The 22249-nt window shown below is 45.0% G+C and overlaps 1 protein-coding gene across 1 annotated transcript; it reads right to left on the reverse strand.

The window, feature by feature from the left end:
• Nucleotides 1–12279: 12279 nt before the first annotated feature.
• On the reverse strand, nucleotides 12280–13967 carry LOC133903740 (uncharacterized). The gene has a single exon (XM_062345183.1). It carries the CDS (start codon nucleotides 13781–13783, stop codon nucleotides 12407–12409), a length of 1377 nt encoding a protein of 458 aa, XP_062201167.1. The 5' UTR covers nucleotides 13784–13967; the 3' UTR covers nucleotides 12280–12406.
• Between the last annotated feature and the right edge of the window lie 8282 nt (nucleotides 13968–22249).

Raw genomic sequence — 22249 nt, forward strand, 5'->3', positions numbered from 1 at the left:
GGGCATATTTTGGACACACTTGGCACATTTTGATCACATTTTGGACATATTTGGACAAAATATGGCTAAATGTGCCCAAATATGCCAAATATACCCAAATGTGCTCAAATATGTCCAAAATATGGTCAAATGTGCCAAAAATGTTGCAAAATGTGCCAAAATGTGATCAAAATATGTCCAAATGTGCGGAAAATGTGCCCAAATATGACCATACGGCTAAATGTGCCCAAATATACCAAAACGTACCCAAATGTGCTCAAATATGTCCAAAATATGGCCAAATGTGCCCAAAATGTGGCCAAATGTGCCAAAATGTGACCAGAAGCCACATTTGGGCACATTTGGCCATATTTTGGACATATTTGCGCATATTTGGGTACATTTTGGCATATTTGGGCACATTTTTCGCACATTTGGACATATTTTGGTCACATTTTGGCACATTTTGGGCATATTTGACCATATTTTGGACATATTTGAGCACATTTGGGTACATTTTGGCATATTTGGGCACATTTGGCCATATTTTGTCCAAATATGTCCAAAATATGCTTCAAATGTGCCCAAATGTGCCCAAAATATATCCAAAATGTGCTCAAATATGACTAAAATGTGTTCAAATGTGGCTAAATATGCCTAAAATGTGCCCAAAATGTACCCAAATTTAACAAAAATGTATCAAAGAAGTGCTCAAAATGTATTTAAAATGGGCCCAAATGTGCCCAAAATGTACCCATATGTGACCAAAATGTGGCTAAAATGTGTCAAAATGTGGCCAAATATGCCAAAATGTGCTCAAATGTGCCTAAAACGTGTCAAAAAGTACGGCTAAACTAATTTTAAACGGCTAGAAACGACGTGAAAACTACGGCTAAAAATGACAAACAATATTTTTCTAGAATTAAACCTAATTTTTCTAGAATTAAAACTAATTTTATATACAACAAAACATATTAAAAGCATTTATTTTATAAAAAAAATATTTTAAACTTTATCAGAGTTAATCTATATTTTCTAAAACTAATTTTCAAATTAAAAAATTTATTCTAAATTTTTTGAATAATTTTACTTTAGAAAAACATTAAATATTAATTACAGAAATAAAAACAGAGCTAAAAACATATTAAAACATTTACCTAAATCATTTTATATTTTTTGATTTTTTTCTAAACATAAAACATATTTTCGAAATAATCTATTTTCATAAATTATTTTTCTAAAGAAAAATCGAATTACTGTATAACGCTGATGTCAACACGCTGACTAGGACTCCCACGTGGCGAAACTGCCACCACGTCATCAAAACCACTGAGAAAAACCACTCCGGAGGTAAAATAGATGGTATTAATATTTTGGGGGAGTAAAATGAACGATTTAAAAGTTTAGAGGTTATCTGGACCAACGTAATAGTTTGAAGAAGTAAAATAGATTTATTCCCTGATAGTATCGCAAAGCGTTTTGAGCTGCAAAATGCCATTCCGTTAAGTTTTCCATTTAAAAGAATTGTTAAGACCCTTTTCGGAGAGAGAAATTTACAAATGTCAAAACTACACCTATGTTGTTATTATTCTATCCTCTCTGCATGTGGGTCTCATCGTGCGTTTGTCAAAAATATTTTCATTTGCATTTCAAAATATTCAAAACTTTCTAAACTTTTGAGAGTTTTGAGAAAACTTTGAAATCAACTAATGTTAAGTGAGGGTTAGCTGTGATAAAGTTTTGAGCCATTTCAAATATTTTCTTTAATACTTTTTTCGAAATAAAAATTGAAACAGGTAGGACCCACATGCAGAGGAGAGAAGAGTATTAACACAAGGGTAGTATTGTCATTGTCATTGTCATTTCAATAATTCTCTCTCTCCAAAAACGGCTCTCACAAGGCACGGAACTACGGAAGTCCTTATCTCCATGGATATTCAGCTGTTACAGTAACATCGTCAGAGTCAGAGATTCTTGCGGGCTATCTCCCACGGACAATTTGATCCTTACGAGGTAATGTATCCTTCACGGTTTGCTTTCCGCACCATGAGAGAAAACAGGTAAGTTAAAAAAAGCCGAATCAACATTAAAATTGTGCCGAGAAAAGAAACAAATTCAACCTCTCATTTCTAGCACCATTTTCTGACATCTTATAAATCTAATGTTAAGTGAGGGTTAGCTGTGATAAAGTTTTGAGCCATTTCAAATATTTTCTTTAATACTTTTTTCGAAATAAAAATTGAAACAGGTAGGACCCACATGCAGAGGAGAGAAGAGTATTAACACAAGGGTAGTATTGTCATTGTCATTGTCATTTCAATAATTCTCTCTCTCCAAAAACGGCTCTCACAAGGCACGGAACTACGGAAGTCCTTATCTCCATGGATATTCAGCTGTTACAGTAACATCGTCAGAGTCAGAGATTCTTGCGGGCTATCTCCCACGGACAATTTGATCCTTACGAGGTAATGTATCCTTCACGGTTTGCTTTCCGCACCATGAGAGAAAACAGGTAAGTTAAAAAAAGCCGAATCAACATTAAAATTGTGCCGAGAAAAGAAACAAATTCAACCTCTCATTTCTAGCACCATTTTCTGACATCTTATAAATGTGTGTAACTTGAACGAATCGAACTCAAGACGTCATCTCTGATACCCAGTACTCTTACCAGTGTGCTAGCCTGTGTTTGATGCCAAGATGGTATAATATCCCCACCTATATCAGTAGCATAATTACTTAGAAACTTAATCGTCAATTATTATAATTACACATAGGAAACTTAAATCATACCTCTCATTTCTTAAATAGAAACTTAAACCATAGATAATTTCTAATAAATCTCAAAGGTATCATATGATAACAGAAGTGCAACTCTTTAATCTTACCATACTTAGTATAGTGGAGGGAGACTAACTTAAATAAGGCCAACTATAATCCATATCTTTTTTTTCTCTCAACTACTAATTACTTTTACACTAGGACCTGAGTAAAAACAAATGTGAAAGCATAGTAACTACCACACCAGGACTTTAATTTGTTTATTTGAACATAATGCCACTACCGTATGGTAACTAACACAACAACTTAGAACTTAAATCATACATTTAAATCACATTACAAACTTAAATTATATATTAACACAAGTAATTTAAATATAATTATATTTAATATAAAGACTGATCTTTTCATTATACACAGAAGAAGATAGCTGGTACATATAGTTAGCCTTGCATCCTAGCTTCGCTAGCTACACAAAAGATCTGGATTTTCAACAAAATCTCGCAATCCGGATCACAAACTTGTGCCACTAAATCCAGATCTTCAACAAAATCCTGCAATCCATATTAGCACATCACCTACGGCTAGGTACATACTAACTAACTTAAAACAACATATGACATTGGTTTGGCACGCCACTAAGCACGTAGTTCGTAGTTGCGCGCCATGCCCATGCCTCCACTCGTCACGCTACCCAACGAGCTTGTCATGCCTCCATCCGCCGCGCTGCCCAATGAGGTCACCGAGTTGCCTTATGAGGTTGCTTGTGCCTCCACTCGTCGTACTGCCCAATGAGCTTGTCATGCCTCCACCCACCTACCCTGCTCGCCACGCTCGCCACATGCCCTGCCCGCCACACCTCTATTCACCGCGCCTCCACCCGCGTATGCCAGGACCGGCCTAAACCCCGACGGCGGACCCAGCGTGGCAAGGTCGACCAGCACATCCACCACCTCTGATTCCTCACTGATGTCGGAGCCCCCAAAGTAGACCAAGTCGGGCTCCTCCATGACGCCGGGGTCATCCGATTTGTCATGTAGTTGCCATGTTAAGCATTTCTGTAATGTGAGTTTATATTCAGTTGCACGCTTATTAAAGCACCAAAAACAGCAAGCTCTTGTTTTGGACAGAGCTTCATTAAAATGTTAATAACGTGAACATTCGAACTCCAATTCATGTAATTCTTGTTCTACTGCATTCTTAGCTTCATGCACTGCAACCCACCAAATTTTGTCCCTTTTGGATCACATCCCCTTGCATTTCATTCATACTCATTGCGGTGCATCTTTTCATTCTTTTAGAGAAGCGATGAACCAGAGAGCAACGTGGGTGTGACCATGGGTTATTGTAAGAAGTTGATTGATGAATGAGACCTGAGCATAAAGATAAGCATCTATGCATATTTCCCCCTTATTTTTATAAAGTGTCTTGAGGATTGAATATGCTATTATTCGTGTATGTTTAGTTGCATGAGTCATTTGTTGTGGGTGTGTCGATGGGTAGAACCTATCCGTATGCATGTTTCCCCTTGTTAATTGTTAGTCTCCAATTCCTTGTAACCTAAGATTTTGTTCGAGTCTTGGCTAGGTCGGTTGCGTATAATTGCTTATCCAGGCCTGGTAATTGGTAGAAGTCGGGCGAGGTACTAATGCTATCGTTTGCATGTATAGGATGCTTTATACATGTCAATATGTTTATGGTTCCGATCTGAATTGTTGATGGATTTTGGACTACAAGACTTGGTCGGAGGGTAGGAGTGTTCAGGAATGGAGTATTGAACAAGTTAACTCCACTTAGGTCGATTAAGCATCGTTTGTTGGTGTTGATAGTCTTAAGCACAATCCATACTACCACATGTCAATATAATAGTGTGGTAAGCTGAATACCTTATGCTATACTAGCATTTCGGCCACTACCTGACAGTGTGTGTGTGTGTGTGATGGGTTGGCTATGTGTGGAGGTATGAGATTGTGAGGGATCTTGGGCGCCACGGGGCCTAGGTACTCGACACCATGAGGGTTGTCAACCGTGCGGGAATGGGCGAGGAAAATATTGTCACGAGGTCTAAAAGGATGGACTCATGTCGTGTGGGTAAAGATGTACTCACTTGAAGGGTGTAAAATCAATTCGAATTGCCGGAGTCTCGGTTATGAGCATGCTTATGTACATTGGACATCAATCATAGAGTCGCATGTGAATTATCACTAATGCTTGGAACATCTCCATCAGTTGTATACCATGTTACTTATTGCTCTAAGTTGGGGAAAAGGGTAAGCATAGGTGATGTCCATAGGGTTAAATGTGCTCAATTCTTCACTTACAATTTGTTTTACAAGTTAATCAATGTTCACTTTATGCAAAATGTTAACCTTGTGGCCTCATTCTTGCTACCAACCATATGCATTGTCGAATATCGTACTATAGGGTATGATCACGTGCATGATATAGAGAAATATACCGTATATACTCCAGAAGCATCTAGAGACTCTGGATACCACAGGCTTGGATCTACTGGATATGGTATATGTGAAGGTTATGTCAACTATGCTAGGAATGACTTGATCACTTTCCAAATAAGGGGAAACTGACTCAAGTATGCCTGGTATCTAAAGAAACTCAGCATACATTGCTTGGTTGACCTGGCTACGAATCCCTCATCGACTTGGAACAAGGCGGTGCTACCCTAACTATATAAGGCGGGGACAAGTGAAAGGATCGAATGCCCAAGAGGGGGGGGGGTGTGGTGAATTGTGCTTTAATTAAAATTAATTCTATCGAACTCTAAAATAAGTAAACAACCTTATCCTAGATGAATAGTAAGGCAACTACACGACCAAGCTAGATGGAAAGCAAGTAAACAAGCAAGCTATAACAAGAAGTAAATTTTGGAATGAAAGCTTGCATGAATATAAATGCCCAAAGTAAATTTGGGAAAGTAAGGAGATGGACAAGAAGATACCGGATTTTTTCCTGAGGTATCAAGAAGTTGGCACTTCCCCCTAGTCCTCGTTGGCGCATCTACTAAGGATATCGCTACCCCTTAAGTGACCAATACTCAAGTGCTCCCTCATGATAGCAAGTTCTCCATCTCTGGATTAGCGGCCATCAAGCCAAGCATAAAGCTTCTCTTAGGGCTCCCACAAGAACTCTAAGAGCTTACCAAGACACCTCCAATCACCAAGATCGGCTAGGTGTTACCAACCACCAAGAGTAACAAGCCAATAGCTTCACTTGATCCCAATCAAGCCTAGACTATAGCTAGATGCACACTTCCTACTCTTTATGCACTAATGATTTCCTTAATCATCAATTAAGAATATTGCAAATCACTCTAGTGCACTCTCTTGCCTCTTGATCACACACTTAGTGTTTTTACTATTCTGGGTTGCAAGAGATAACAATGAGACGAAATGAGGGGGTATTTACAGGCTAGAGGTCCAAATATAGCCGTTGCCCATCCACCCACACTTTTTGTTGACGTCAGATGATCCGGCGTGCACCCACTCACACACACCAGACCATCCGGTGTGTAACTTTACCCACAGCTAGCCATTGCAAGCTGTCACTAGCCGGTACTACTTTGAAAATGCTCCGATGAAGTCTCTCTGTATGTGATGGACAATCCAGCGCATGCAATCTTTTCAGAGCTTGTCCAATTCACACTTCTTTAAGCTCTAACTTCTCGACAACTCATCCACGGATTTCTCTGAGCTACCTAGTGCTAGAATTTCACAAGTGTGCATCCAACCAAGTCTAGACTCGACTAGGTCAAACTACTACTCTTAGCTCCTCTTTATAGTATGGTCAAAGAACTAAAAACTAGAACCTATACTACTCTAAGTGTCCTTCATCTTCGTGTGATACTTAGAACTAGAAGATCCTTAATATTGATGCTCATATCCTTTGATTGTCCATTGAATCAATTTTAGGGACCAAGATTGCTCAATCATCCTTGTGAACTAAATTTTTAATACCCTTCAAAATAAACTTGTTAGTCATAATGATACGATTGTCATTAATCACTGAAACACTTACCACTTACCTAGGGACCTAGATGCTACAACAAGGACCCTAGGACATCTCAAGCTACAACAAATAAAGTCTAGAGCTAACCAAGAGCCCATCGAATCAAGCTTCGTCAATCTCCAAGTCATATTTTAGCCATAGCCTAGATCCAATCCGCGTGGTAACTAGTGTTAGAGATCTCTCTTTGTACTCGATACTCAGAATATATATATACATCCACACAGGGTATTACCTCTTTCATGAGGGCCCGAACCTGTATACATCACGTGTGCCATTATCTTCTTACATGATCCCTGATCTTGAAGGTACTCCCGTTCATATACAATTGTATTGTTAAATTCTAACCCTCGACAGTTGGCACTCCAGGTAGGTACCTTCAATTGTCTTTTAGGATCAAGCATGCCACGAGTGTGCACCCGTGTCGGATTCTCCAATGATGGATTCTAGGATAACTTTGACTTGACTGGCTGTCATCTACGAAGTTCCAACAGCTAGATCAGAAATCACCTTCGGAACCATGGCCTATCAATGGGGTGAGGATAGAAATCTGACGCACATCAGCATCATCGAGTCCTGTCCTTGGGACCTTAGCTGCGAGGTGAGCTTCATATGGATTTTTATCCTAAGGAGCCTAACACCCTCACATACATTGAGATAGACATTGACAACGAAAGCGATGTTCAAAGTATCCAAGGCAGTAGCTGAACAAATCGATACGTGTTCATGACTCAAGCTAATGGTGGTGCTACTGCTAGCAGTTCATGTGATGAGAACCCAGTGGTAGACACCGTTCTAGGATATGGACATCAAATCCCTCTTAGAACACCTCAAGATCCAACAGCAGCCACTGCAGCTGCAAATGTTTTTGCTCCCAACACAACGGATCACTAACGATATATGGCCACTGTAGCCACGGCCGGGATCACCACCAAGCTATCTAAGCAGCTGGATCTTGGTGGCCCATTGATGCCTCCATCGTAGGCATAGGACCTTCAAGGGAAGCACCCCTCTCAACAAAACAACAACAACAATGGAGGGCCACCGGGCTATGGGGGTGGTCTCTCATTAGTGCCGCAATAGCGATATCTTTAGCACTCTAGCGGTGAACATCTAGTGTGTACACATGCTGTCCGACTAGAGTACTGCGAACATGGCCTGCTACTGCTACTGAATTGATTGCATGAGCACCATCTGCTACTTCTGCTGGCGCACAAGGTTAGCCTAAAGCTTCACCTGAGCCTCATGATGAAGTCTCTACGTCTATGCCTAGAAGGCCTGCTACTGCTACAACTACTAAAGAATAATAGTATGCTCTGAATATAGTGCAGCCGGAGCTACTGGAGGTGTTGTCTCAGGTGCTGAAAGCTGTGGAGCTAAAGTCTGAGGTGCAGCCTGAGAAGATCCTCCTACCTCGGTGTCGTGTGACCTAGTGACTGCAGGGAAGTACTCAACATCATTGGAGTCAGATTCGCTATCACTATCAAACATCGCATAAGGGAGCTCTGCCTCAGCCTCTGCTAGGGCCTGATCCTCAACATCTGCACTCTCTCTCTCTTGGCAACTGGTATATACTCCTGAGCATAATACATGGTGTGCTGACCATGGCGTCTGTCTAAAGGTGTAGTAGGTGATGACTACCTAAAGTAAATCAGAGATGACTCGTATGTCTGGAGAAACTTTGGGAACCTGACTGAATGAGCTGAATGAGCTAGCATATATGATATAAGGTGGACATAGGTTTGCTATCTAGCCATGGTCATCCTATCTGCTATCACATCCTTAATCTCACATAAGATCAGATCCATTATATCAAACTGTGTGTGAGTGAGGATGGAGAGAACCAGCCACTCTGAATGCTGGTAATGGCCTCTATGTTGCCTATCCTCGGCAACAAGTTGTCTCATAGCCATATGGATGGCCTTCATCTTAGGTGTGAGCATATTTGGCAATCTTGACGATCCTGGAGAGAAATACTGTCTGAACATTGGCCTGATCTCATCATCTATAGGAAAGTGACCTCCAACCAGAGTACAACAAGGGGGGTTGCTGTTCGGATGAACGACCTCATGAAGGTACCTGGCACTCGCCTGAACGCCCAACACCTCAAGTATGTTGTTCTTATAGAGATGAATCTACTCTCCCTGGAACATAAACTGAATGTAATCCCGCTCTAGTGAAATCCATACAGTGGCATAGAAAACTCTGAGCCACTCCTCAACGAATATGTTCACGTCCGTGAGCAGAGCTAATAATCCAGGGAATGCGTCAAAGTGAGTACGCATGTCCCCTCCTCTTGAGGAAAACTGCATATAATGCCAGTTGAGCGTTTTATGCTCACTCAAACAAACCTTCCTCCTTGGATATGACATATGGAAACTCTCCTGCAGAATGGTCCAAAATTTGGGATTTACCCCCTCATCTCTCTGCGAGGTAAACCACTCTCCAACTAGCACAAACCTCAGCTTCTTGATCCTTCGTGACCTGAAGGACAACCTATGCCTAAGGCTGCACTATCTACTACTGTTGCTTCTCCTCTTGCTCTAACTCTTGACGAGCCCTCTTTCGGCTGCCTAACTGGCCAAAAGGTGTTGAGCCCAACCCCACGACAGACTGAGTGCGGGTGGACTGACGCGGCAGAGAACCATCACCTCTGATATGAATACCTCCCTTGGTGATTGGAGCATCTGCTGCAGCTACGGCTCTATCCCTTTCTTTCTGTTCCTTTGACTTCTTCTTCTTTGGCTGCTCAATTGCCTTGCCCTTGTCATAGCGCTACGACCCATCTGATAGAAAGAAGTGATGACAAATGAATGGGTGAGCGCTTTGAGATTTACCAAATTTCCATGAATTTGACCTGAATATGAACCCTAAGCATGAATTTGATGCGAATTTAGATGAACATGCTTCGGATTGAAGGAACATGACACTAGAATTGATCAATTGCATGAATTTTTGCCAAATTTGGATGAATTTGCACAAATTTGCACTAAATTGATCAAATTCGGGCTGAATTGCATGAAAGTGAACGTGTTTGATCAACTAGGGCAAAAAAAATGAAGGCCGACTGAGAGAAATCTCACCATCGAAGAAATTCGAGAGAAGGAGACGACGATGGTGAAGAGAAGGAGGCGATGGCGCAAGATGATGGTAGCGGCTCTAGATCACTTGGGCAATAGCGCTAGCACTATTGCAGCGACTGGGATAGCAAGAAGCACGCGATGTGGCTCTACTCTGGTGGCACGAGACTGAGCGGCGAGAGGCGGTGCATGGTGGCACTAGGCAGCAGGGGCACGACGATGACTCAGCGAGAGCGGGCAGCGGTAGAAGTAAATAGAAACGATGAATAACTGTCGTGATCAAAATAATATGTGACATGTGGGACCTGTGAAAGCTCTGAACGCCGAAAAGGTTTGTCGAAGGAACAACTGAGCGTTGGAGAACCACGCCGGACAAGTTTGTCGAAGGAACAACTGAGCGTTGGAGAACCACGTCGGACAATTTTCCATGAGGTTGTTAAAAAACATGCCCGAAAACATGATGCACTTGCCGAATAATCCGCTGATCATTTGACTTGAACACTAGACCTTTTCAATTCGGTCCAACTTTATCCCAGCTGCGGTGACTTCTTCATGTATTGTATCCTTGAGACCTACTAGCATATATTCTTGACATACATATTAGTCTCATTAACTATGTTGTCATTAATCACCAAAATCACAATCATAGTCTAATAGGGATATTTTCGCTACATCAATCCTATTTTAGGCAGATTACAAGATGATTTTTCTCTCACAAAAGCTCTAACCTATTACAAAGACTAAGCCTATCCTCTCCTCTCCTCTAAAATCCTATCTCTCAAGCATAAGTGGCTGGCTCAAGGGTCTCAACCAGCCCCCCTCTATTTATAGGCCTAGGGAGGTTGCTTAACCCTTAAGCTTCCTAGTCCCCAAAATACCCCTGGCTTACAATAGCCTCCTACCTACCACGGAGGTATTTTAGTCCATATTTAGCTTCGTCCATCGAACGGCCGTGACACCTTCACGACTTAGCTTCTCCTCGACGCTAGCTTTGCGATGATGCCACGTGCACTCCATCCTTCCACGGTTTTGAGGTCAAACTGCGAAACCGCCTCACACGCTTCTCAAAGTATGACTCACAGCTGCTTGCTTTGACCTCAAGGAAGCATCCCGATGTCGATGCATGTACTCCGTCTTGCGATCTTGACCTCCGGTAAGTCTCTCCCGCTCCTGATCCCTCGGGCCGCCTTGTCACTTGCACCGGCATCCTCTTCACTTGACTTTGTCCACACACCGTCTTCATTAACCTTCATCCCATGCCTTGCTTGACCTTCACGTGTATCGCTAGGATCACCCTTGACTCCGCCCGGCCTCCTTGATCGTCCGACAGCAAGCCTCCAATTTTGCCCCGATCATCCCGCCGTCGACCGCCAAGTTGCATCCACCACCTGCACATCATGAGACAAGCAAGCATGTTTCTCCAACCTTCATCATGCGTTAGTCCATCACAAAAATCTATAACTGAAATCAGAACACAATTCAACGCATCGCCTTGAATTTTTTGAACACCAGATGTTCTAGTTTGGATACCGGAACAACCGGTGTGTGTTGACTTCTCAGCCTAGACCACAGATCACCGGAACTTCCGGCCTGATTTTTGTATCACACAATGGAACTTCCGGTCTCATCACCGGAACTTCCGGTGTTTAGAACTCAAATTTTTCTCCGAAAAATTCCTCTCTACACAATTTGCTCCGGCGTAATGTTCCGGTGTGACCATGTCCATCATCGGACCATCTTGTCTATTGATCTCCATTTTCCCACGAAAACTTGCTCTCTACAGGAAATAGTCCGGCGTTCATATTTCCTCACACTGGAACTTTCGGTGTGAACAAGACTTCAATTTTTCTTCTTTGCAAGAATTAGTTCGGTGAGCACAAAATCCAGCACCGAAACTTCCGGTGAACATCGGAACTTCCGGCCTTCACACCGGAACTTCACGTGTGTACAATTTTCCTGAAATCAGAGACAAACACGCCAATTTCAAACTCTTCCAACTCGAGTTAGTCAATATCAAAGATAAGCATCAACAAACTTATGCTAACCAAGCTCAAACCAACTCGAACGTTATCGATGACTCATCATATGCAAATCAAGGCACTTATCCACTTAGTTTCTCATTATATGAAAACAACGAGAAGCAATAGCTTATTAAATCCATGATCCTAAAAAGGGATAAGTTTATTATTCAGTTAGCAGTCCTCCGTTCAGTTTGATGTCCCCAACTTACTTGATGCATGGAAAATTGAATATCTCCAGCAGTTTATCACAACTTTCTACCTGCTAGTAAGAACCGCCGGAGTGCCTTCTCTCAATATAATAAAGGCTATATCTGACAAGTATTTTCTTAGTTGTGATTGCATTTCTCATAGGCAATAATTATATGAAAACAACGAGCAGCAATAGCTTATTAAATCCATGATCCTAAAAAGGGATAAGTTTATTATTTGGCTGATGAGTGATGACTAGCAATGGTCTCATATGTTACAGACCACCAAGCAAGAGGCGGTGGGTGCCAAAGGCGTGCCATTTTTCTAGTTAATTTACTAGTAGCACGCTATGGACGAGAGGTAAGCCGCGGCATCCATCTCGTATCCAACAACGTTCCTCCACAAGTAGCAGCCGGCACCATCGGCCAACTTCTCGACCTCCTGTGTCGCAGTGTTCAGCGCGTAGGCCCCAGGGCTGTTACTGTCTTCTCCCATCGTGAACAAGATGACGCCGCTCTTCTCGCAGAACCACCGCAGGTTGATGGTGTCGTCCCAAGAGCGCACCATCATCTGCGTCAATATGATGCGACCTTCTTGCCGCTTCCATTTGCCGGTGGACATGTCGTAGTCGTCGTCCCCGCCGACGGTGTGGAGGACATTTGTCACAAGGATAATACTTCGACAAGGTAGTCCTGCTTTGTGGAGACGGCGATCGGAACCAAACCTTGCGTCTGTGAAGGACAGCTGCTGATTGCCGTTGCCGTCGGAGGTTACGCCCAGCAAACGGAGGTGCTGCAGGCAGTCCGACGGAATGCCGTCCCGTGGCATGGAGACTTCTCTGGGCTCCGGGCCGTCGAGCCGCACCGCAAGCGCCGAGCGGTGCAGGGGCCAGTAGGCAACGCCGCGGAGCACGATGCTCTGGCCTAGCTTGCGCAGCCTTCCGCTGTCAATCTTGCGGCCGCATGACCTCGCGGCCTCCGAGCTCCACCGGTCGGTGTCCGATGAGTACGCACGGAGCGCGGTGAAGCTGTGACGGTTGTAGATGATGAGCACGCGGAAGAAGAAGGCGGTGGTGGATGGCGGCGGTTCGAGGAGGTCGTCCCCGGTGAGCAGTGCGCACGCGTAGAATCCGGGCTTGTCATTGCCGGAGAGAGGCGGGAGCAGGGCCACGTCCCCTGTCATGGGGTTGAACACGCAGAGCTTCAGGCCGTCGGTGTGCTTCTCACGCCGGAGCTCGAGGACGACGCGGCCGTTGCGGGAGGCGACCGGGCGGGAGTACTCCAACAGCGCACCGTGCCCGCCGTCGTTTATGGTGATGGAGGGGCTGCGGGAGCCGAGGAGCCGAGCGGCCGCAGCCGTGGAGACAAAGCACGGCTGCCCAGCTGCCGAGTTACCGGAGGAGGAGCGCTTCCTCTTCCGGGGAGCAGTCACCCCGGCATCGTCCTGGTGGAAGAGGCCAAGGAGGGCACGGCCACGTGTGAGCTGGGGAGGCAAGGCACGGGCGAGGATGGCGGCCTCCTTGGCGACGACGCGGCCCCAGCGCCTGCACGTGGCGGCGCAGCGTAGGATGTTCGCGGCATCCGATAGCCGGGTGAAGACGACCGCAAGCGCGTCGTCCGGCAGGGGCGTGCCGTTCATGCCGTCAATAAGGTCGCCTTCTTCTTGCCTCCGACCGCGCGGCAGCGAAAGCCAGCCTCCCGTGGTGTACGGCATCGTCGGACCGACGGCTCGTCGCAGCGGCGTTTGCGTCGCGCGCGGACGGATCGATGGACAAGATATCTGCGTTTGGAGTCGATCGACTGATTGAGTTTGCGGCCGGGTACGGAAGGAAGGAGCCGATCGATCGTTGGCGGCTGCAACAACCCAATATTTAAAGCTGCCTTTCCCGTTCCAAACTCCGATCGGAGAAGCTAAGCTTCGTTCCGAAGGGATCGGGCTCCGACTCGCATGCAACAACCCGTTAACAGTAATGCATCATTTTTCTTAGGGTAAACGTGAGTTTTATTGATTAAGGAGAAGTATTACCATCAAGATTAACTAGTTGGGCAATACAAGTGGTCACTTGCCTCAACCAGACAGCAGAATGAATATTTCTCTTAGCTAAATTTCGCTCAGATTTACCTGAACGTACTCCACCTCTCGAAGCATTTGTATCAGCTCCTTGCCTTCTCTGATATGAAACACAACCTCAGACCTATCCTCCTTTCGGGCTTTTTAAAGCATTCACCACACGAGAACAATCGGACTCTAGAAGTTCTGGCATATGAACCCACTGAGATGCAAGGCGCAATCCTTCAACACATGTTCGGACTTCAGCTTCAACTGAACTAGAACATTGGTATATGACTAATTTTCTTCAATACGTGTTCATATGACTAATTTTCAGGTCCGACTTCTGTTTATAATGCTTGATTTCTTCAATTTTTGAATGGATTTACTGGAGATGCATCGCTCCAGATGGCCGATGCTGAGGTAGGCGGCATACATATTGATGACTAATTTTCAGATCCGATACGTATTCATAATGCTTGATTTCTTCAGTGCCGGTTGTATCCATGAACCGGCACTGATGCTAATTTTCAGTGCCAGTTCTATACTCGACACTGATAGTCCGTGACTATCAGTGCCGATTAATTAGTGGCGGTTCAAAATCCATCACTGATGGAGATTTTGAACCGCCACTGATGAGGTGTTCTGGAGTAGTGTGGTTAATCTCCTTGATAAATAGGGGTGTCTCTTTAGCCTTGGAATCAACACGGGACTGACTCCGCGTTGTCGGGACCAAGCTCCTCAACGCGGGCTCGAGTTCATCGCCGTCGCAATTGAGCTCCTACGCATGGAATCAACCTCTTGTTGTCAGGATTGAGCTCCTCCGCATGGGGTTGCGAGGGGACAACCTAAGCAACCACGACGGCGGCATATTGGGCTCCATGCATCCCAACTGAGATTGGCGCACATGCGTGATGATGCACCCAATCCAAGTTATGGTGTTGATCGATGTGGGCGTGAAGAGATGTCGCATGACAAGCGACAGCCCAAGGTTATGGTTCCACGGCGTTGTCCTTGTCTCAGTCCTGACCCTGCAACCACCTCGATATCCTTAGGACCTGTGTAAGTTTGTAACACCTGCTTGTCTAGTCATCAAATAGGAGGAAACATTTTTTTAGCAAATTAGCTTGGTATATATCATTCGTGTTGCACTGTTCGATACCTACGTCTAATTTGCTGAGCTAACAATCATGTTGGATCCGAATTGTTAGTGTGCAGTTTCTAATATGTGGTAGTGGTTAATGTTGGACTTAATCCTTGTCGTAGGTCTTGGGGACTCATTTCACAACAATGCGGAAGCAAGGAGTTCGTATACGGTTCGTATGTGGCTATAGCGTCGTTCGTATGTGTACAGAGTTCAAGTCGGAGTCAGATCGTGGGATGGCACGATTCATGTTAGGATTCGGAGTTAGCAGGTCGTTATAAATATGAGTTGTAATCTCTAATTTGTAAGCAAGACACAAAGTCGTGCAAGTCACAAGTTAATAGAGTCAAAAATTCCTCCAGAGAGCCTCACGTGTTTTTGTTCCTGTTGATTTTCATTCTCGTGGAGTAGTACGCGACTCAGGAGTTGCTCGGCGTTGCTGATCGATTAGCGTGATCGAGAGTAGCACGTATACGGCGGATAGCTAGATTAGTCGTGGTCGAGCACGTACGACTGGTCGCTCCTTCAGGTCGCTCGGGTGGTCGAGAAGCCTGGTTGCTTGCGTTGTCGTGAACCTGGAGTGGTCGCGCTCATGATCAAGTGGTGGGACCCAACATCTGGTATCAGAGCTGGTAGGGCGTAACACTAACTTGTGAAGATGTCGATCATTCCTCAGGGCAAGGTGGCACGGGAGAACGGCGGTGGGCCATTCCTGTATCCGTAGTTGACGGCGACAAACTACACAAGCTGGGTGATTCGCGTACATGCGATGATGGAAGATCAAGGCGTCTGGGAGGCAGTCGAGCCAGTGGCCGGTGCGGCTATCGATGAGAAGAAGGACAAAAAGGCGAGGTTGCATCTCTTCCAAGCGCTCCCGGAGGATGTCCTGATGCAGCTGGCAAGAAAAAAAAACTATGAAGGAGGTTGGGGATTGTCTCAAGACAAGGTTCATCGGCGCAGATTGCGTCAAGAACATGCGGCTTCTAACGTTGAAGAGAGACTTCAACGCCATGCGCATGCAGGAGAGAGAGTGCCTGGACTAGTACGCTGGAGGGCTCAACAGCATGTACGTCAGGTACGCAAACCTAGGGGAGATGCTCGACGACGCTGCATTGGTCAAAAAGTTGTTCAACACCATGCCAGATCGATTCCTGAGTGCGATCGCTGGGATCGAGCAGTTCTACGACATCGACAAGATGTCATTTGAGGAAGCCGTGGGGGCGGCTTAAGGCATTTGAAGAACATACTTACCCGTGTGCATCCGGTGGCAATAGCATCGGAGACAACCAGCTCCTGTTCACTTAGGCTGAGTGGCAGGTGCGGTAGAAGAAGGATGGTGGCAACTCCTCATCAAGCAACAAGGGCAAATCCCACCTTGCTGTAGGTAGCAGCAATCGTGGCCGGGGTGGTCGTGGACGCGGCAGAGGCCGTGGCAAAGGTGATCATGGCAGGATGTCGCGCAATGATGAGGAGAGCATCTTGGCGGCGGTCGCGGCAACAAGAGCCACATCAATTGCTACAACTGCTACAAGATGGGGCACTACACGAATGAGTGCAAGGCACCAAAGAAGAAGGAAGATGAGACACATCTCACTCGTGCTGACGACACCGAGCCAGCCCTGCTACTCGTGGTAAAAGAGCCAGCACAAGAACAGTAGCACCAGAGGGGAGCCGTGCTGCTGAATGAGGAGAAATTGAAGCTGGAACTGCGCGACACCATGGAAGGAAGCTCCAGCTCTGAGGTCTGGTACCTAGACAATTGAGCTAGTAATCACATGACCGGTGACAAAGATAAGTTCAGAGAGTTGGACGAAGGTATCACTGGCAAGGTGAAATTCTGGGATGGTTCCATGGTGCAGATCATGGGCTTAGGGTCTGTCGTGTTCAGCTGCAAGAATGATGACCAGTGGCTGTTGTAGGAGGTCTACTAGATTCCAAGACTGTGCAGCAATATCAGCAACCTTGGACAACTTACTGAAGTTGGACACAAGGTGATCATGGATGCTGAACATCTACTTGTGTATGATAATAGTCCTGCATGGTTGCTTATGAAGGTGAGGAGAACTCCAAATCGCCTCTACAAGATCAAACTGCATCAAGCGACACCGGTGTGTCTCTTAACCAGCCTTCAAGACCCAGCGTGGCTTTGGCATGCGAGACTCGAAGATGTCAACTTCATTGCTATGAAGCTGCTCGTCGACAAGGGGATGGCTGTAGGAGTGCCGTCGATCACACACCCGAATGAGTTATGTCACCGGTGTTTGCTGGCAAAGCAGGCGAGGCAGCCATTCCCGGCGGTGGCAAATTTCAGGACGGAGAAGCCACTGGAGCTGCCACATGCTGACCTTTGCGGGCCGATCACACCTTCAACTCTTGTCGGTAACAGTTACTTCATGTTAGTTGTTGATGATTACTCACGGTGGATGTGGGTGTTCGTGATCAAGTCGAAGGACCAATCTTGCTTCGTGTTCAGAAGGTTCAAGTTGTAGGCTGAGAACACGAGCGGGCAATGCATCAAGACATTGAGGACTGATCGCGGTGGGGAATTCCTCTCTGCTGACTTCACCCAGTTATGCGAGGAGGCTGGGATCAAATGACACCTCGCACCATAGATGCCACAACAAAACGGCATGGTGGAGCAGAGGAATAGGACCATGATGGCGATGGCGAGGTCCCTCCTCAAGAGCATGAACGTGCCTGGAAGGTTTTGGGGGGAGGCAGTGTGGCACATGGTGTATCTGTTGAACTGCTTACTGACGAAGGCGCTGGACGAACACACCCTGTTCGAGGCTTGGAACGAAAGGAAGCCACATTTGGTGCACCTTCGTGTGTTTGGCTGCACTACACACGCTAAGGTGACAACGCTACTTTTGAAGAAGCTCAACGACCGAAGCCAGCTGATGGTGTATCTTGGCATCAAGGACGGCTACAAGGCGCATCGTCTCTTTGATCCACGACGCGGGAAAATTCATGTAAGTCGTGATGTTAAATTCAATGAAAGCATGGAGTGGAGCTGGTGTACAAGTAAAGGCGGTGGGGAGCCATCTGATTTCGATGTCAAGGAGGAGATTAGCACTGAGTCGGCGGTGGGAGGCTCTAGGACACTTGTGAGTGGTCCGGCAGGTGTGCCAATGCCCACGGCACATGGTGATCTAGCTCCTTCATCAACTCCGCTTGTCAGCGAGGTGACGCCAGAAGGGCCAGTAACCAGGAGACGCGTTGCGGCACGCACGATAGCCAACTCTCCAACAACCCCCACCAATCTAGTGGTGCTACCGGCACCTGAATTGTCGGTTGATGATTGGGCCACACCACTATCGAGCGGGAGCAGCAACACAGATGAAGGGCCTATTCGATACAGGCACATTGACGACATCATGAGAGATGCTCCAAGGGTGGATCTCGATGAAGACTTGGAAGTAGAGGTCATGCTCGTGGAGATAGAGGCGTCGTCTTGGTACCTTGAGGCTGCTGGACAACAGGTCTGGGAGGACGTCATGGCCAATGAGATCGAGTCCATATAGAAGAATGACACATGGACTCTTATGACGTTGCCAGCTGGTCACAAACCAATTGGGCTCAAATGGGTTTACAAACTGGAAAAGAACTCAGATGGAGATGTGATCAAGCACAAGGCAAGGTTGGTCGCGAATGGATAGGTGCAGCGGCAAGGAATCGATTTCAAAGAAGTGTTTGCACCGGTGGCTAGGTTGGACACCGTACGCGTCATCCTTACTGTTGCAGCCAACCATGGTTGGCAAGTTCATCATCTGGATGTCAAATCAACATCCTTAAATGGTGAGCTCGAAGAGGAAGTATACGTGACCCAGTCAGAGGGATTTGTAGTGAAGAACAAAGAGCATCTTGTGCTCAAACTCAGCAAGACGCTATATGGACTTCGGCAAGTGCCACGGGTCTGGAATACCCGGCTTGATATAAGCTTAAAGAAACTTGGATTTGTGAAATGTGCTCAAGATCCCGCCGTATACACAAGAGGAATAGGCCGACATGGAGTTATTGTTGGAGTATATGTTGATGATCTCATTGTGACAGGAGAAAGTCCAGAGGAGATCATGGGATTCAAGCAGCAGATGATGAGTGAGTTCGAGATGACCAATCTCGGATTGCTCAATTACTATCTTAGGATTGAGGTAACGCAAGAAGGTGGGCGAATTACAATCAAGGAAACAGCGTATGCGAAGAAGGTTCTTGGTTAATTCGGTATGCTGGATTGCAATCCCACAAAATTCCCCATGGAAAAAAGGGCGTAGCTGCATAAGGATCCAGATGGACAACTAGTTGATGCAATTGAGTTTCAACGCATCATCGGTTGCCTGAGGTATTTACTCCATACAAGACCTGATCTTTCTTTTGCTGTCAGGGTGGCAAGCAGATTCATGGAGATGCCCACGGTAACGCATTGTAAGGAAGTGAAGAAAATTCTTCAGCATTTGAAGGGCACCGTGCATTATGGTATTGTGTATACCAGAGGAGGAGAAATAGAGGTAATCACCAGCTACACAGATAGTGATTTGGCTGGTGACATGGACGACAGGAAGAATACTGGAGGTATGGCTTTCTACATTAATGACAGCTTGGTGTCATGGAACTCGCAGAAGCAGAAAACGGTTGCTTTGTCTTCTTGCGAGGCTGAGTTCATGGCGGCAACGATGGTGGCATGCCAAGCACTGTGGCTTAGAAGTCTGTTGGGGGAGCTAACAGGAGAAGAGCCCAAAGCAGTCAAATTATTTGTTGATAAAAAATCAGTGATTGCTTTAATGAAGAATCCAGTGTTTCATGGCTGCAGTAAACATATTGACACCAAGTTTCATTTCATCTGTGAGTGCGTGCTATTTTTCAATAACCTATTTATTGAAATGGTTGAAGAAGACCAGATTGAGGTAGATTTCATCTGCACAAAGGAGCAGCGAGCTGATGCTCTAACAAAGGCATTGCCGGCGGTGAAGCTGGCGGTCATGAGACATCTTTTGGGAGTTCGTGATCTTGACCCACGACTTACATCTTGACCCACGACAAGATTAAGGGGGAGTATGTTGGACTTAATCCTTGTCGTATACCTCGGGGACTCATTTCACGACAGTGCGGAAGCAAGGAATTCATATACGGTTTGTATACGGCTATAGCGTCGTTCGTATGTGTACAGAGTTCGAGTCGGAGTCGGATCGCAGGATAGCATGATTCGTGTTAGGATTCGGAGTTAGCAGATCGGTATAAATATAAGTTGTAATCTCTAATTTGTAAGCAAGACACAGAGTCGTGCAAGTCACAAGTTAATAGAGTCAAAAATTCCTCCAGAGAGTCTCACGTGTTTTTGTTCCTGTTGATTGTCGTTCTCACTGAGTAGTACGCGACTCAGGAGTTGCTAGGTGTTGCTGGTCGATCGACGTGATCGAGAGCAGCACATACACAGTGGATAGCCAGACTAGTCGTGGTCAAGCACGTACGACTGGTCGCTCCTTCTGGTCGCTTGGGTGGTTGAGAAGCATGGTCGCTTGCGTTGTCGCGAACCTGGAGTGGTCGCGCTCGTGATCCAGTGGTCAGACCCAACAGTTAATTCATCCACTTGTGAGTGTGTTAATAACTCACATACTCTATTCACCTTTGTGTTCATCTTTTGTAGCTTTGCACTTTAGCAAAAGAAATTGTTGCGTGATCCCTCCTAGTTCTCTTCGCAGCAGGATCCAATGCTACATCTATCAGTCCATTGTTCTAGATTCATTTTCCTGACCACAACGAGATAACAAACCGGAAGAAACAATTGCCGTTATAATGTCCTTCCCATTTACTGTTTGTTAAACTTCTGTAACGTGCTGGAAATGCAACTGGGTTCTATAACCTCTATGTAACCTTGCTTTTTACTAGTCCCTTAATCACTCAACCTGCCGGTGTAGTATAGATTGGATGGATCATTGAGAATTGAGAAGAATAATACAGGGGTAAATCAAGACAGAAGCTATCTCTGTTGATCTACATATTTGTCTCTCATAATTTCAAACCACTTAGCAGTCTGGTGGTACGGTTTGAGGTTCTGTAGTGACATATGTTTTTTTTGCCAAATGAATTTGTTTTGTTTGCCTTTTCTTGTAATTTGGTTGACTCTGAATTTTTCTGTTTCTACATGTTAAGGATTAGTTTATGGGCATAAGCTACCAGTGTCCATAAGTAAAGTGGCTTTTTACTAGAATCGTGTCTCGACCTCCTTAGGACTCAGAATTTTCTATTTCCATGACCCTGAGTATGTCTGCCTTTTTGCATTTGCCTCATATAGCAGTTATTGCATATTTTCCTTCTAATTTTGGAATCGTCATCAATGAGATACTACTAATGTAGTTTTTTCTTTCGCATTTTTACTACCATGTGCTAATTAAATTAGGAGTAGACAAAAGTTGTCAATATAGACAAGTATTTTGAGCACTAGTGTGAAGTAGGCTCGTATCCAGTTTTTGTACATACAAGCAATTTGTTTAGTTATCATATGAAATTTACATATCTATTAGAAGCATTTTATACATAAATGCAACACCTAGTTTTATTTTCTTGCAATTTCAATTAGTTAGCAATTCTATACGGTTTCATAAAGCAATTATGCAGAATGCTATATGCACATCTTAGCAATTTAGAATTATTCATCAAGCACTTTAATTTCATTATTCAGCACGTAATTGTACAAATATGAACTATTATGTATACAAATTAATGGTGTCATGCAGGTACATTTTAATTACTATTATGCCTGCAAATTTATAATTGGCATAGGTTGCAATGTAGCACATATACAGATATAAGACTGGTAATCACTATTACAGAATGGCATATATGTAGCGCCCTATCGGTGCTGGTTCAATAGTAATCGATACTGAAGATGTATCAATACCGGTTCTTAAACTCTACCGCACGAACAACGACTGTGAAGCTAAGAACCGGCACCAATTTCAGATAATAACCAGCACCGATAGTGACTATCA

This window comes from Phragmites australis, chromosome 21, assembly GCF_958298935.1.
Source record: "Phragmites australis chromosome 21, lpPhrAust1.1, whole genome shotgun sequence".
Taxonomy (NCBI): domain Eukaryota; kingdom Viridiplantae; phylum Streptophyta; class Magnoliopsida; order Poales; family Poaceae; genus Phragmites; species Phragmites australis.